Here is a 14961-nt window from a genome sequence, read left to right as displayed (position 1 = left end):
AAAGGGCCCCGGGACGCCCCAGGGCTCCCCCCACAGCACAGCCCCTCGGAGTGAAGGGCTTGGCCACACCTTGTTGTCCATAGCCTGTCTTTGGGGCCACCATTGCCCAGGGCAGCACAGGGCACCGGGATGGAGACAGCAGCTTCCCAGGGCCCTCAGATGGCGCCCCTTGGGGTGCGGTGTGGGGGACCACCCCTGTGCTGTGTCACAGTTGGTGCCGACCCCCTCCTCATGGCACCTCCCCGCAGCCTCCCTCCCCTCCTGACCCATATTGGCCATCTTTGAACCCTTCCCTTCACCCACCACCAACCTCTCTGTTCCAAGTGAGCGATTTCCTATTCTTGGAGTCTTTGAGGTCGGCCATGGCCAAGGCCAGGAGGGCCATGGTGAGGGCGCAGAGCAGCCCCAGCTTCATGGCGCTGTGTGGGGCACAGCTCAGCTGCCCGGTGCTGCTGAGCTCTCCCTGCCTGGACCTTGACCCTGCTGTTGACCAGCTCTCTGTGGGGCCTCCCACTGCGGTCAGTCACTTGGGGAGGGCAGTAGTGATGGGCTGGAGGAGCGCAACGAGGCCGCTCCTCTCTGAGCAAGGCACGGGGCAGCTCCCCCTCTGCCGCCTCCAGTGCTGGGGTTGGATGATGGAAGGTGGTGGTTCCCCATACCGAGTGGTGTCTTAGGACTCCTCCACCTCCTGCATCCTTCAGTTCCTCTGCACCACCTCATCCCTGTGGCCCCAGTGATCAGCAAGGGGGCTAAAGAGGCTGCAGATCTCCCACGGCACCAACCCCAGTGATGCTCTGTGAAGATCTGGAAAGGGAAGGCTGCAGCATTCTGCACAACATGTGCTCACCTACTTTTATAACAGTCCCGTGGCTCTTCCTTGCAATCTGCCTGGTGGGTTTGGGGTCTGGGGGAGGACAAGAGAGCGCTGCCATGTTCCTATTCCTACTGCTGATGGTTTGTGGCGTCCTCTGGACCCTCTCCAACAGCTCCCTGTCTTTCCTGTATTGGGGGCTCTGGACGCAGCACTGCAGATGGGGCCTCCCGAGGGCAGAGCAGAGAGGGACGATCCTTTCCCTGTCCCTGCTGGCCACAGAGCCCACTCTTGGGATCCCTTCCCCCTCATTTCTCAGCACTTCCAGGAGTGACACGCGTGGATTGGCGCTACAGAGGGGGCTTGTCCCCAATCCACACGTGTTACCCCTGCAGCATGGATGTGCAGAGCAGAGAGGGACGATCCTTTCCCTGTCCCTGCTGGCCACCCCTCTGCTGACCTAGTGAGCTGGTGCTGCCTTGTGAGCGCTCATGGCTGAGTATTGGGGCTGTGGTTTGGAAGCTGAGTTAGCATTCAGCTGTTTGCTGTTAGGACACAGCACATACCTGCCTTTAACTCAGAATGGAGCCAGGTTGAGTCCCCCCCCTTTTGGAGGGTGATAACTCTGAAGTGTTGCGCTGTGGTTTCTCTTTAAACCCAGACTCTGCTATCCTATCTGCATGCTCATATGGAGGCTGCCAAGCAGGGTTTCTCTTGTGGCTTGGGTTTTGTCTGTGGTTTTCTGCCTGTGTGTGCTGGTGTCAGCCTCACAGTCCGGGGAGCTGTTACAGCACTGATGCTTGTTGAGAAGTTCTCTTTGATATATCACTGTGTCGGTGATGGAAATCAGTGCTTCCACCTGACTTTATGCACCAGATTCTCAGTGTGGTACTTCAGCCTTCAAAGGGAGCACTGAAAAGCGAGTGCAGCTGGCAGGCTACAGGGAGATAAGGAACTGAGCTGGCTGCATCTCTGCTGCTTGGCTCTCTTCTTTTCCTGTCTCTGTAGCGGATCTCAAGATGTTCTGCTTGTATTGTGCATGGAGTGCTTGCCCTTATTTCAATATGCTGCTGTGTGCGAAGGACAGCTTTCAATGTCAGCTTCAGTCTGAGCTCAGCACTTCTTGGAGGAGCTTTCCAGCGATCCCCAATGTGCTGCATTCCCTATGGACTGAGGCAGGACTCACTACAAAATGCTGTCTGTTCTGCAGGTTGTGCCTTGGATTCGCCTGGCACCCCGACCCCCAGCGACATCAGAGAGGAAACGTACGTAAGCAGATGCTAAGCCTGACCTCTGCAGCTTCACATTGCACTGTTAACAAGTGTAGGCTGATGAGAGGCTTAACGTGGCATCTCCTTTGCTGGCACGTGTGTAGTGGGCCCTTCTCTTTTAGCCTTGCAGCCGGGCCCCTTCTTGGTGCAGCCCCTTCGGAGCACCAACCCACACGTGTCACTCCTGCACATGGACGCGCATAGCCCAGCAGAGAGGGACCCTCACAGCGGAAGGACATGGCCGCCCTCGTAAACATCCTCTGACGCACTTCCGGCGTAGCACCGCCCTCACGTCCGCCTCCGCGCCATGACCCGGAAGTGACGTCACTAAACCCACAACTCCGCGCGGCCACGTGACCCGGTGCTCGCCGCGCGATTGGCTGCAGTTCGCGACGGCGCCATTTTGTGGCGGTAGCAGGTTGGGTTGATCCGCACCCGCCGCCATTTTTGGACAGGGGCCTCACGTGACCCGGGGCGGTGGGCCTGGCCCGTGAGAGGCCTCAGGATCAGGGCTGGGAGCTGCAGAGTTCCGCCATTTCCTCATGGCGGTCCTCTGGACAACATACGCACCCAGCCCTGCTGCTGTCCTGGGCCTTGGGCTGGATCTCCTCTCCTATGGGGCCTGCACAGGCTGCAAGGTGACCTGAGAGCATCTAAAAGGCCTGTCAGTATCTAAAGGGGAGCAACAGGAGAGGAGGGGTGACCTGTGCAGCAGGGCCGGGGTGACAGAACAAGGGGAAAAGGCTTTGAGCTCAAAGCGGGTGGGTTCAGTGTGGGTATCAGGCAGGTGTTTGTAAAGCTCCATGGTGGAAGTAAGACAGCGATGCTGCTCAGCAGTTACACTCAAGACTCAACGTGGGGAAAATTCATTTATTGACAATGAAAATACAGTTGGATGGTGAGAAACAAAGAGCCATCTCAGCTGCTGGGCTGTGCCACACTGTTGGATGCAGCTGCATTGACACAGCGCAACCCCAGCAGCTCTTCATGGCCTTCTCACTATCGGAACTTCACCTCCCCCTGCCATGATTTTTTCCCAATAGCTTTCATGTGGGAATGCAGCGAGGCTCTGCACAGCACATCCCCACCTGCTTCCACAACAATTGATGGGCAGTTTCTTTAAAAAAACAAGATTATCATTCCATCTTAAAAATTCCCCTATGTTCAAAAGACTTAAATTATGTGAGGGAGAACCCAGGACACTGCACACGCTGTCTGTACCAATGCAAAGCTTCTGTACCAATGCAAAGCTGAGTGCAGCACCCTGAGATCTCTGCCAGGTCCAGCCCAGGCAACGGAGCACAGCTCGCATGCTGACATACACGTGAGCATGTGCTCACACAAGCAGGTGGCAATGGGGTTCTCTCAAAAAGAGAACGTCCACAGTGATTGCACAAAGCTTAGCCAGAAAGTGCAGCAGGGCAGCAGCCTGCTAACACACAGCTGCCTTTATTCTTCCACCTCTTCTAAGTTTTCCCAGGCTTCTTCCTCTTTTACTTGCACTGGTCCTGCATGTTCTCTTCCTCTGGCTTTTCCCTGAAGCCTCCCAGGTGATCACCCTTTTCCCAGCAGGCACTACAAACCAAGTTTTGCATCCATTTACGTGGTAGTATCCATTTATGCACTGATCCCTTACCACATCTTTCAGTTTCTCCTGCTAAGCCACATTAGTGGGTTTTGCTGCAGGGTTCTGCTCACTGTGACAGAACAGGCGTAGCTGCTCATGTTCTGATGGTCAGCTGTCAGACTGGGTAATCACAGACCGCATTTCCTTACACCGACTATAGCCACGAAGGTCAAATGCCTGGCATACAGATTCCAGCATGTGATCAACAGTCCACACAACCATTTCATAAGCATCATGCAGCAATACATAACTTGGATTAACACTTTTGTATCCTTCAGTGTTTTGCTGAGTATCAGGTTCATGGATCGACTTCGACTCTGCCTCCTGCATCCCTTGGTGCACAAGTGCCTTGGGTTGTGCTGCTTCCCCATGCACCTCCTCAGCTTCACTGGGAGGTGTAGATACAACTGTTAATTCAATAAGAGCTGCAGGGGCTTCTGATATCTGCTCCTGAGAGTCCTTTTCAGGCTGTGAGAGCACAGCTACCTCTTGGGAATCTTCTTTCTTCTGACACTGATGGGGCACAGCCATCTGCTCTGCAGGAGGACAGAACACCCCACAAGTTTCCTTTGCGCAGTTAGCTGCCCTTGCCAGAGCAACAGATAATGGCACGGGAGATGCACAATGACATTTTGTGCAGAAGAAAGCTTGAGGAAACCACAAGCTTTTGAAGGTGGGCTTGAGAAGTCGCACACTTCGCCTGGCTTTCCAGATGATACGCTCTACATAGGACTTTCGCTTAACTAGCCTATAAGCTTTGGCACGAGCCCTGCAAGTACGGCAAAGAACTTTACGGACTCTGTCCTGATAAGAAAACCTTTGTACCTGGCAGTATTCGTGGTCTCTGAGCACTGAGACACCACTATTACTGTTACTGCAGTAGTCATGATCTCTCAGAGCAAGCGGAAATAGAGTGCAGTGCAGCGCATTACTCACACAGTAACAGTGGTCTTCCAGAACAGTTCTGTACAGATCCTCAGTAGAAGATTCCCCACGTTCCCTGTTTGCCTGGAAAACACTTACTTTCTCCAAAACACGATGTGGCTTTTGTACAGTCTCCTGAAAGGTCTGCGTGCAGTTATCACGCAGACGCCTGCAAGAAGCCATATTTCCCATGCCTCGTGCTAATTCTGTCTTGGCCCCTTCTTCATCCTCCATTTCTAAATTCCCGGTCAAACAGGCCATCTGAGCCCTCTCTTGGCTTCCCTCTGGTGCTGGCTGGCTGCTGGCCGCCTCTGACCGCAACTTGTTCCTACCCTTGAGACAACCAAACTTCTTCAGCAGTCTGCTGGACCGCAGCCGCCATGGCTCACATCGTTTTCCTGTTTAGAGAGAGGTAGACAGTTTGCCTTCTTCCATCAGGCTCTTTGCTGCAGAGCTCAGAGATGGGACAGGACCAGCACTTACTATGGCTGGTGGGGTGTGTCTCCTCCAGTACCTTCTTCTTGTCAGCATTCAGCCAACTGCCAGAGTACGACTCTGCCAGACATCTCTTGTACCCATTGCATCCTGCAGGGAAACTAGAAAGATGTTACCTTCCTGACGGAAGCATCCCTCCTGCTCTACAGCAACCCATCTGGAGGAAAAGGTCTTACACAATCACAGCATGGCTGAGGCTGGAGGCACCTCAGGGTCCCTCTGTTCCCTCCCCCAGCCTCAACCGGGCCACCCAGAACAGAGTGCCCAGCCCACATCACCGTGGAGTTGGAGATTCCCAAGGAGACCCCACAGCCTCTCTGGGTAGGCCCCATTCGCTGCCAACAGTCACTGCCCAACTCACGGGCACTGGAGGGGGCGCTCTCCTTGGGTTGAGCAGCAGCAGATCTACAACAACACTGATGATCTGCAGCCCTCGTGCAGGGGATGACAGCTTTCATTAGCCATCACAAGTGCAAAATGGGCTGCATGGTCAGAGGGAAATACGGGAGATGCTCTCAATGTAGATAGCACAGAGAGAAGGGATCAGGACACAAGAGCAAGTGGGAAGCATAGAGATGTGCTAACCACAGAGAAGGAGGACCCTGGTGAGGACCGTGGAGTGTGCCAACACTCCTTGTCCAGGTAAGCACTACTGAGGAAGCTGAACTGTAACTTCTCACCGAGAGGTCTGTCAGGTCCATCCCACTTCACTGGGCTCTGTGGGGTGTTGACCCAGGGCTCTTCCCCACGCTCCAGCCGATGCAGAATGTCAGGTTTGGAGCCTGGGTATCCTGTGAAGCAGAGGTAAGTGTTGTTCTACTACAAAGAATTAACTATAAATTGTTAACACAAGAAATAAACATCTGTGATGCTTCAAGCTGTGGTTTGCTGTCAGAAGAGTCTGAGAAGAAACCAGTGTTTAAAAAAAAAAAAGAGAGAGAGAGCTATCACATCTGTTGAGTGAATTCACGCCATGGCCAAGGGCAGTGCTCCTAACCAGGGAGATCACCTGCTTGCCCCAGCAGCAGCTCTGGGATGTAGGATATGCTACAAGGCCTGTCCTAGGCTCTTATGGAGGCCAACAGCAATCTACACTGCAAGCTGATGATCTCTGGATCACCTTGCTGGGTGAGTGATTCCTGCCACCTGTTCTCACAGTGGGTCTGCCACCTACAAGCTATTCCTGCCCTGCTGCTCACTACAGCTCCTTGATTCACACATTTCAACCCTGTGCCAGCAACCAGGGAAGAGGACTGAGATGGTGGCCCAAAGAAGGTCCTTGCTTGACACCGAAGTGTGTGCAGGTCACTGCAGTTAAATGTTAAGAAGTAGCCAGCACTGGCAGAAAAAAACCCAAATTTTGTGGTCTTCTAGCACGAAGCTCCCAGGACTGCAGGTGTTCAGGGTTCACTCTGTAGCTGATTAACCCTTAAAGCAATGGGAGCAGCAAGATCCCAATGGATTCAAGTACAATGGAACTCTCTACCCCTGCTGCAACCCTCCAGGAGCTGAAGCTGCGCATTACCCAGTGATGCCAAGAGCTCATAGTTGTCCAGCATGACGCTGCGGTACAGCTCCCTCTGCTCCTCTGCAAACATGTCCCACTCTGCACGGCTCAGATAGATGGCGATGTCATCAAAGGTCACAGGCTCCTGCAAAGCAAGCATCGTACTGTTGGAAACGTGCCCCCAGCATTTAAAACATGCTTTGCTTTCCACCCCTGGGAAGGCTCCCGCTAGGCAGGGTTCAAAGAACCAATGAACAGAGCTTCCCAGCAGCCTGCATGCCATGGGATGACTGCGGATGTCCCACGGTGCCTCAGCCAGGTGCTCTGCCCAGGGCTCCCCTGTGTTTCCAAGGCAGTAAGTGATGTCCTGAGAGCCAGAACTGCTCGTCTGACCACCTGCAGGGTCTGCACCGAGTCCTGCAGGTGGGAGCGAGCCCCAGGAGCCCTGGTCTCCACACCACAGGAAGAAAAGCAAGATGCGTAGCGTTGCAGAGAGGATTTGTGAGAGGCTCAGCAAGGTGCAGAGGCCAGAGGAGCCAGGAAGCACGGGGTGACGAGGCTCATAGCAGGCCTGGCAGGGCCTGACTCCGCCAGTCCCACATCCTACCTCCATGGGAGAGGCCGTGACGCCTATGGAGGCCTCGCAGGACTCCACTCTCCACTTCCGGTGAAAAGACACCGGAAGTAGGCCTCGAGCCGGAAGCAGGAACTTCACCGGAAGCAGGATCCGCACCGGAAGCAGGCCGCACGAAGTTAGGTTGCACCCTACACTTCCGCATACGCACTTCCGGCCAGAGTCCCGCCTCCAGAGGAAGCAGCCGACCGGAAGTGGGCTGGGCAGCCCGGAGACTGGGCGCGGCCTGCAATGATTGTGGAGGGGTTGTGGGCGCCGCCATTTTGAGCTCTGCCGCATCCACGTCATCGCTGGCGGCGCTGCCATTGGTGCCTGCCTGGGGCGCGGCACGGCCTCAGCTCCCGGGGCTCGACCCCTGTGTTTCATCTCGTTAATTAACCCTCATTTATGCTGAAATTGGGCTAGGTGATTTCCCACCTCCCAGCTCTCAGCACTCTGGCTCTGGGGGAGCCCTGTAGGGGAAGGAGCAAGGCAACGTGCTTCCTTGATTGGCGCTGGGGAGACGTACACAATTGGAGCATCATGGAATAGTCTGTATTGAAAGGGACCCCACAGCCCCCCGCCATGGGCTGGCTGCCCCACAGCTCAGGCTGCCCAGGGCCCAGCCATGGCCTCGGGCACCACCAGGGATGGGCACCACAGCTCCGGGCAGTGCCAGGGCCTCATCACCTCTGGGTAAAGAATCTCTGCCTGATATCCCACCTAAATCTCCCCTCCTTTAGTTTAAAGCTGTTCCCCCTTGTCCTATAGTGATCTAGCTGTATAAAAAGGCTCTTTTCCTCCTGTTCATAAGCTCCATCATGTACTAGAAAGGCCATAAGGAGGTCTCCCCTCAGTCTTCTCCAGGCCGAACAGCCCCTGCTCCCTCAGCCTGCCTTTCTAGGAGAGATGCTCCAATCTTTTAGTGACCTCCTCTGGATCCACTCCACATCTTTCTTGTTTTGGGGGTTCCAGACCTGGACACGGATCTGCTACTTGGGTCCCAGAAGGGCAGAGCAGAGGGCAACAATCCACTGTTGTTACCTGTCTTCATGTAGCTTTTGTGTCTTCACACGATGGTACTTTTCTTCCCAAGTCCTTGATTGCTGTGGACACCAAGCTGTATGGTGTGACTGATGGAGGGAAGGGATGCCATTCTGAGGGACCTGGGATGAGCTGAGAGGTGGGGTGATGCGAACTGCCAGTGGTTAAACCAGGCTGAGTGCATGGTGCTGCACTTCAGACAAGGCGATCCCAAGCATAAACACAGGCTGGGCAGTGGGTGGATTGATAGCAACCATGAGAAGGACTTGGGGCTCTCAGATTAAATGCTGAACACAAGCTGCTCTATGTTCAGAGGTTGGAGCACCTCTGCTATGGAGGCAGTTGGGGGTGTTCAGCCTGGATAAGAGAAAGGTTTGGGTAGACCTCACAGTGGCTTTCCAGTTCATTAAGGGGCTGCAATACAGGGAGGGAGGGACTCTTTGTTGGGGAGTTAAATGATAGGACAAGGGGGAACAGCTCTACACTATCAGGCAGGATGCTTAGATCAGACATCAGGAATACATTTTTCATGATGAGGGTGGTGAAGCACTGGCACTGCTGCCCAGAGCTGTGGTGCTCCATCCCTGTGGTGCCCAGGGCCACAGGTGGGGCTCTGGGAGTTGTCCCCATGGCAGGGGTTGGGGCTGGGTGGGCTTTAAGTTCCCATCCATCCCAAACCATTCCATGATTCTAAAAGTTATCAAAGATTCTGTTTCAGTACCAGGGCCCAGTTTTCTGATTTATATTTTTTTCCCATAACCAACCACTAGATGTCCTTGGTTTGTTTAGTCCCTCAGTTTTACCCGCAAGCTCTCAACCTGCTCATGGCTGTTTCTTAAAGGCAGCAATGGTGAAGTTCACATTCCTGAGAGATACTGTACAGACAAGGAGTAAAACCAGGAAGCTTAATTTTGGGAAAGCCAAATTCCAGCTCTGCAGGGAATTTGTCAACAGCTCCCTCTGGGAATCCTCACGTATGAGGGAGCAGAGCAGAGTGGGCAGATCTTTAAGAAAGCTTTCCTTGGGGTGCAGGAGCTCTCCATCCTGAGGTGTATGAAGTCAGGAAAGGAAGGCAGGAGACCTGCATGGCTGAACCAGGACCCACTGGTCAAACTGGAAAACAAGAAGAACGCGCGCAGGCAGTGGAAGCCTAGGAGGAGTATGGTGATGCTGTTTGTCTGTTTAAGGCTGGGGTCAGGAAGGCCGAGGCCCAGCTGGAACTGGACTTGGCAAGGAGCACAAAGGGGAACAAGAACAGCTTCTACAGGTGTGTCAACCAGACAAGGAATGTGAAAGAGGGCATTTTCCCCCCAGTGAGCAATGTAGGCAGGCTGATGGCAACAAAGAGAAGGCTGAGATACCCAACAACTTTTTTTTGCCTCAGTCTTCACTGGTGACTTCTCCTCACACATCTCTCTAGCTGATGGGACTGAGGGAGCAGTGTCCCTCCTGCTGCAAGCAAAAATGAGGTCTCTGTCCACCTGAGGACCCTGAACATCTACAGGTCTATTGGTCCCTATGAAACGCATCCCAGAGTCCTTAGGGAACTGGCAGATGTAGTCGCCAAGCCATGCTAAATGGTATTTGAAAGACTGTGGCAATCAGCTGCATGGCCGGACTCAGAGCAGTGACAGTGCTGTCCCACAGGGCTCGGTGCTGGGCTTGGTGCTCTGTCCCATCTCCATCGCTGCCATCGGCAGTGGGTTGGAGTGCAGCCTCAGTAGCGTGTTGGTGACACTGAGTGGGGTGGCGCAATGGGCACACCTGAGGGATGGGATGCCATCACAGGGACCTCCAGAAGCTGGGCAGTGGTCCACTTCCCTGCACCTCCTGATGGGAATGGGCTGAGAGCTGGGGCTGTGCAGCTGGAGGAGGGAAGGCTGCAGGGAGAACTGAGGGAGGCCTTCAGTATCTAAAGGGACTGTAAGAAGGAAAAAAAATGGACTCTGTAGCGGGATCAATGTAGGGCAAGGGGGAGTGGCTTCAATCTAAAAGAAGGGAGATTTAAACTGGATATAAGGAAGTTGTTTACAAGGAGGGTAGTGAGGCACTGCAGAGGTTGCAGTGAGAGGTGGTACTGCCCATCCCTGGAGACATGTAAGGTCAGGAGATGGGCTCTGAGCACTGATGGAGCTGTGGGTGTCCCTGTGCACTGCAGGGAGTGGGACCAGATGGCCTTTATTGGTCCCTTCCAATCCCTTCTGCAATTCTGTGATTCTATGAAATTGGTTCTTCAGTGTCTCTCTGTGGGGAGTCTCCAATTATCAACACTCTTCAGGTGTTTTTGGTGCCAGCAGTTCCAATACAGGTGATTCTCCAGTGTGGTTATTTCTAGAGGTGCAGTTAATCCATGGATTTCAAATTGGAGCCATTCTGTTTTGGTTTGTGGACACTTGGCTGGGTTGCAGTAAAAGCCAGGAGAGCTGCCAGCCCTGCTGTTGTGTGGAGGAGGGAGAGCTGATGTGAGGGTTGTGGGCACGGAGCAGTGAGTCACAGAATCGTAGAATTAACAAAGTTGGAAAAGACCTCCAAGATCATCCAGTCCAACCGTCCACCTACCACCACCATTTCCCCATTAAACCATGTCTCCCTGTTCAACATCTCAATGTTTCTTGAATACCTCCAGGGTCAGGGACTCCACCACCCCCCTGGGCAGCCTGTTTCTGTGCCTGACTGCTCTTTTGGAGAAGAAACTGTCTCCCCAGTGCCTCCTCTTCTCCAGACTGAACAATCCCAGCTCCCCCAGCCGCACCCCATAGCACTGTGCTCCAGATCCCCACAGCTCTGTTGTCCCTCTCTGAATGCACTCCACGGCCCAAAACTGAACACTGTACTTGAGGTGTGGTTTCACCAGGGATGTGTACAGAGAGATAATCACTTCTCTGCTCTGCTGCCAGCACCGCTGCTCACACAGCCAGGATGTCATTGGACTTCTTGGCCCCTGGGCATGCTGCTGTCCCATGGTCAGCCCAGCATCAGCCAACACCCCCAGGTCCATTTCCTCCACACAGCCGTCCCAGACGCTCTGCCCCACACCTGTAGTGCTGCCTGGGGTGCTGTGGCTAAAGTGCAGGACCTGACACTTGGTCTCGCTGAGCTTCATCCCAATGGCTGCAGCTCAGCTATCCAGTCTGTCCAGTGGGGTGAAGTCCCCAACTCAAACTAAACCCTGCCTCCACATACAAAGGAGATATTTGCCCTGCTTGATGCTTTTTTTGTGATTGCTGGGCCATTTCTGCTGTTTGTTAGCTGTGGCTTTGAACAGGAAGTGACTCCACTCAATTTACAGATGACTGTCTAGCAGCACCCATCTTCGAGTCACAGCACACCCTTTCTCCTGACGTTGCTTCTAAAAGATCTGCTGAGCTGCACAGCAGTTCCAGCCCCAGCACTGCTGTGCAGGAGGAGAGCAGGAAGAGCACAAGTGCAGCAGTCAGACCTGGAGACACAGTGTAGTGCTGCTTGGGTGAGTTGCCTGCAGCTCTGCTGCCATTGCTAGGGGAAATTCTGAGGATGCAGAATCTGCTTTCAAGGGGTGGGCTCTGATTTCCATGGATAAGGGTCAGCCAATATCTCTTTCCAAAGACAAAGACAGAGTCAGAGGAGATGGGTAATTCTGATGACATTTGGCTTTTTGCATGCACAAACAGCTGTGGGACTGACCTGAGTCCCCAGAGATCACCTGTGTCACCTCCATCTTCTCCCAGACAACAAACAGGACCTGAGGAAATGGCCACAAGTTGTTTCAGATGAGGTTTAGACTAGACAAGAGGGAACTTTTTCTCTCAGAGAGTGGTCAGGTACTGGAATGGCTGCCCAGGGAGGTGGTGCAGTCACTGTCCCATGCGGTGTTAAAGAGGCATCTGGATGAGGAGCTACAAGAGATGTTTTAGTGGCTTGTGGTAGCAATGGTAATGGAAGGATGGTTGGACTGGATGATCTTGTAGGTCCCTACCAACCTTGTGGCTCTATGATTCTGTGATTCCATGATTAGCACAGGGAGGGAAGCAGGGGTGGTTTGTGCCATTCTCACTGAAAACCTGTCTCCTTCCAGGCTCCCTGTGTGCCTGTGAGTGCTATCCCAATGGCAGGATGTCAAAGCAAAGGTGAGTTGCTCAGCACCGCGTGCAGGCAGGCACAGCCTGGCTGGGCTCCTGGCTGAGTGCTGGTGAAGCACGGGGGGTTTGCATCCTTGTGCAGCCTCATGCATGCAGCGCGTGGGCTTTGTGGGAGGCCTGGAGGGTGTCCTGAGGCTGCCTCCCATCTCCCCGCTCTGAGAGCCACACACAGCGAGGCTGAGGGCGGATGGGGGCAGTGGTGTCCGATGGGTGCAGCCTGAGACGCAGCACAGGGGGTAATGCTGTAACCCCAAACCCCGCTGTCCCTGTGCCTGTGTCATGGAGCCCGTGTCCCACTGGCACCATGAAGGGCAGGAAATGGCCTGAGGGACAATGCTGCACAAACAGCACTGTGAGTTTTGCTCAGTGTGTGGCTTCCTGGAAAAAGAGTGGTTCAGCCCCAGCTTTTGTTCACCCAGTGCAGTCCTGGGTCACAGGGGAGCTGTGAGATCTCTTTTGCTTTCTGTTTTTGCTGTCAGACAAGTACTGGGTGGAAGCCCCTTGAGGAAGCCTGGAACTGAGCAGCCCTGGGGTCCCTCAGGGCCACATGTTCCTCCTGATAGTCCTGAGGACCACTGCTGGTGGCTCGGGGACACCTTTCCTTGTGGCCCTGGGCACCTCCGCCTGGGAGCCGGCCCGTCACAAGCAGGGGCTGTCCTGGCACCACGGGGCTCACACACGTCTGTGGTTGTTCCCCAGAATCCCAGCTGAGCATCATCCTCGTGGGCAAGACGGGGAGTGGGAAGAGTGCGACAGGGAACACCATCCTTGGGAAGAAGGCATTTCATTCTTCTTTGTCAGCACAGTCGGTAACCCAACAGTACAACAAAGCTAAAGGCAATGTTGCTGGAAGACCAATTGAAGTAGTCGACACTCCTGGCCTATTTGATACAAGGGAAGCCAACGAAAGAACCGCTGAAAAGATAAAGAATGCCTTTCAGAACCTCTATGCAGGGGTCCATGCCATCATCCTGGTGATGCAGCTGGGCCGAATCACTAAGGAAGAGCAGGAAGTGGCTGAGTGGGTGACCAAGATTTTCCATACTAAAGCAGAGAAGTACACAATCCTGCTGTTCACTCGAGCAGAAGAGCTGGAGCGTCCCGAAGACCTGAAGGGTTTCATAGAAGGGAGCCCATACCTGAAGGGGCTGGCAAGAAAGTGTGGGAATCGCTACATTGGTTTCAGCAACAGAGCTAGCGAAGAGGTGAGGGATGGGCAGGTTGCAGAGCTTATCTGCATGATCGATGCCATGGTGGAGCAGAACTATCCTGATCCACATTACACCCGAGAGATGCTGCAGGAAGACACACGGACATTCTTTGAGAAGTTCTGTACCATCCTGTAGGCAGTGAGGGGTCAGTCTGGGAGGAGACATCTCCTCCGTTGTGCCATCCCTGCAGTGCTCTAAAGATGACGCTCTCATTGCTTGCTTGCAGTTCCATCCTTCTCCCTCCACGCCCCATGCTTTCCCCTGCCAATATATTCCTGCTTTCCCTGCGGGCTTCAGGTTCTCAATGTGTGTGTGCTGCTACGTCACTGCGCTCTGCTGCTCTCAGCACTGCTGTGCTGCCGCTCTCCTCCCCAGCCCTGCAGACATGGATGAGCTGAGACAGATGGGAACGTCGGGGCTGTGAGATGTGCCCTTCGGGGAGGGCCCGGCACGGAGCGGTGCTGCGGAGCCGGGAGCCGTTGGCTGCCCTGTTGAGAGCCGGGCTGGTAGGAACCGTGCGGGGCTGGGGGGCTCTGCCTTCATGGGGTGATGCGGGGCGTGCTGTGCAGTGCTGGGCATGAAGGAGCTCTCAATAAACGCTGACCTTGCTGTGTTGTGGAAAACCTTTCCCAGATCCATCTCTCATCCACACAGGGCGTGGGAAGCGGCTGTGAGTGGGCAGAGATGGCAGACCCGCAGTGTGGCTGAGGATGGGGCCTCAGCTGAGCCAGGGGTGGGGGTGATGGGCGGGTCAGGACACACAGCCTGCTGAGGAGGGGGTGATCAGGGGCTGCAGGGAACGGCTCGGGGGAGCTGCCCTTGGTGCAGAGCTGAGGCTCTCTGCCCCCTACACTTTCAGTTTCGTTCTCTTCAGTGCCTAGAACTCGGTGCATTTACAGGAATAGAATTTTGTGCAGCCTTTGGCCTCACCTTGTATGTTTTCAGGAGGGGCTGAGCAGTCTCTTGGCTCAGCATGGCAGCACAGAGGCATGAAATACAAGAGCAAATGCCTCGCTACGCACCTTGTTATCCCCATGGGATGGTGTACAGTGCGCGTCAGGTACAGTCAGAATCCCACAGGATTCTCTTTCTTAGTTCTACTCAGAATCAGGTGCTTTGCAATCCTTCCCAAAGCAAGCACAGCCCCAAACAGAAGTGCAGTTATCTTTACATGGCTGTTCATAAAATTTTCTCTCATTACAGTTTCTAATTGGGTCTTCTGACTTACCTTTGCTGGGCAAGCAATTTACAGACCACCAAGATCTGCATTGGCCTCTCTTGTCATTTAGCAAGCTGATGCTCTCTGTGTTTAAGGACACCAGAGATTTATGCTGTGCTGA

At 54.1% G+C, this 14961-nt stretch overlaps 2 protein-coding genes across 2 annotated transcripts; one reads left to right on the top strand and one right to left on the bottom strand.

The window, feature by feature from the left end:
- Nucleotides 1-2932: 2932 nt before the first annotated feature.
- LOC107308684 lies at nucleotides 2933-7380 on the bottom strand. Its single transcript, XM_015852753.2, has 5 exons — nucleotides 7243-7380; nucleotides 6654-6780; nucleotides 5809-5919; nucleotides 5117-5218; nucleotides 2933-5031 (listed from the first exon to the last, which is right to left on the bottom strand). Exons 1-5 carry the CDS (start codon nucleotides 7246-7248, stop codon nucleotides 3818-3820), a joined length of 1560 nt encoding a protein of 519 aa, XP_015708239.2. The 5' UTR covers nucleotides 7249-7380; the 3' UTR covers nucleotides 2933-3817.
- Nucleotides 7381-11601: 4221 nt separating this feature from the next.
- LOC107308698 (GTPase IMAP family member 7-like) lies at nucleotides 11602-14244 on the top strand. The gene is made up of 3 exons (XM_015852774.1): nucleotides 11602-11758; nucleotides 12347-12398; nucleotides 13110-14244. The coding sequence occupies exons 2-3, from the start codon at nucleotides 12377-12379 to the stop codon at nucleotides 13754-13756; spliced, it is 669 nt and encodes a 222-aa protein (XP_015708260.1). The 5' UTR covers nucleotides 11602-11758; nucleotides 12347-12376; the 3' UTR covers nucleotides 13757-14244.
- The last annotated feature ends 717 nt before the right edge of the window (nucleotides 14245-14961 follow it).

The sequence above is a fragment of the Coturnix japonica genome, chromosome 2 (genome assembly GCF_001577835.2).
Source record: "Coturnix japonica isolate 7356 chromosome 2, Coturnix japonica 2.1, whole genome shotgun sequence".
In the NCBI taxonomy this organism is placed as follows: Eukaryota; Metazoa; Chordata; class Aves; order Galliformes; family Phasianidae; genus Coturnix; species Coturnix japonica.
Note: the sequence above shows the minus strand (reverse complement) of the source record. Positions and strands in the feature narration are given on the sequence as shown.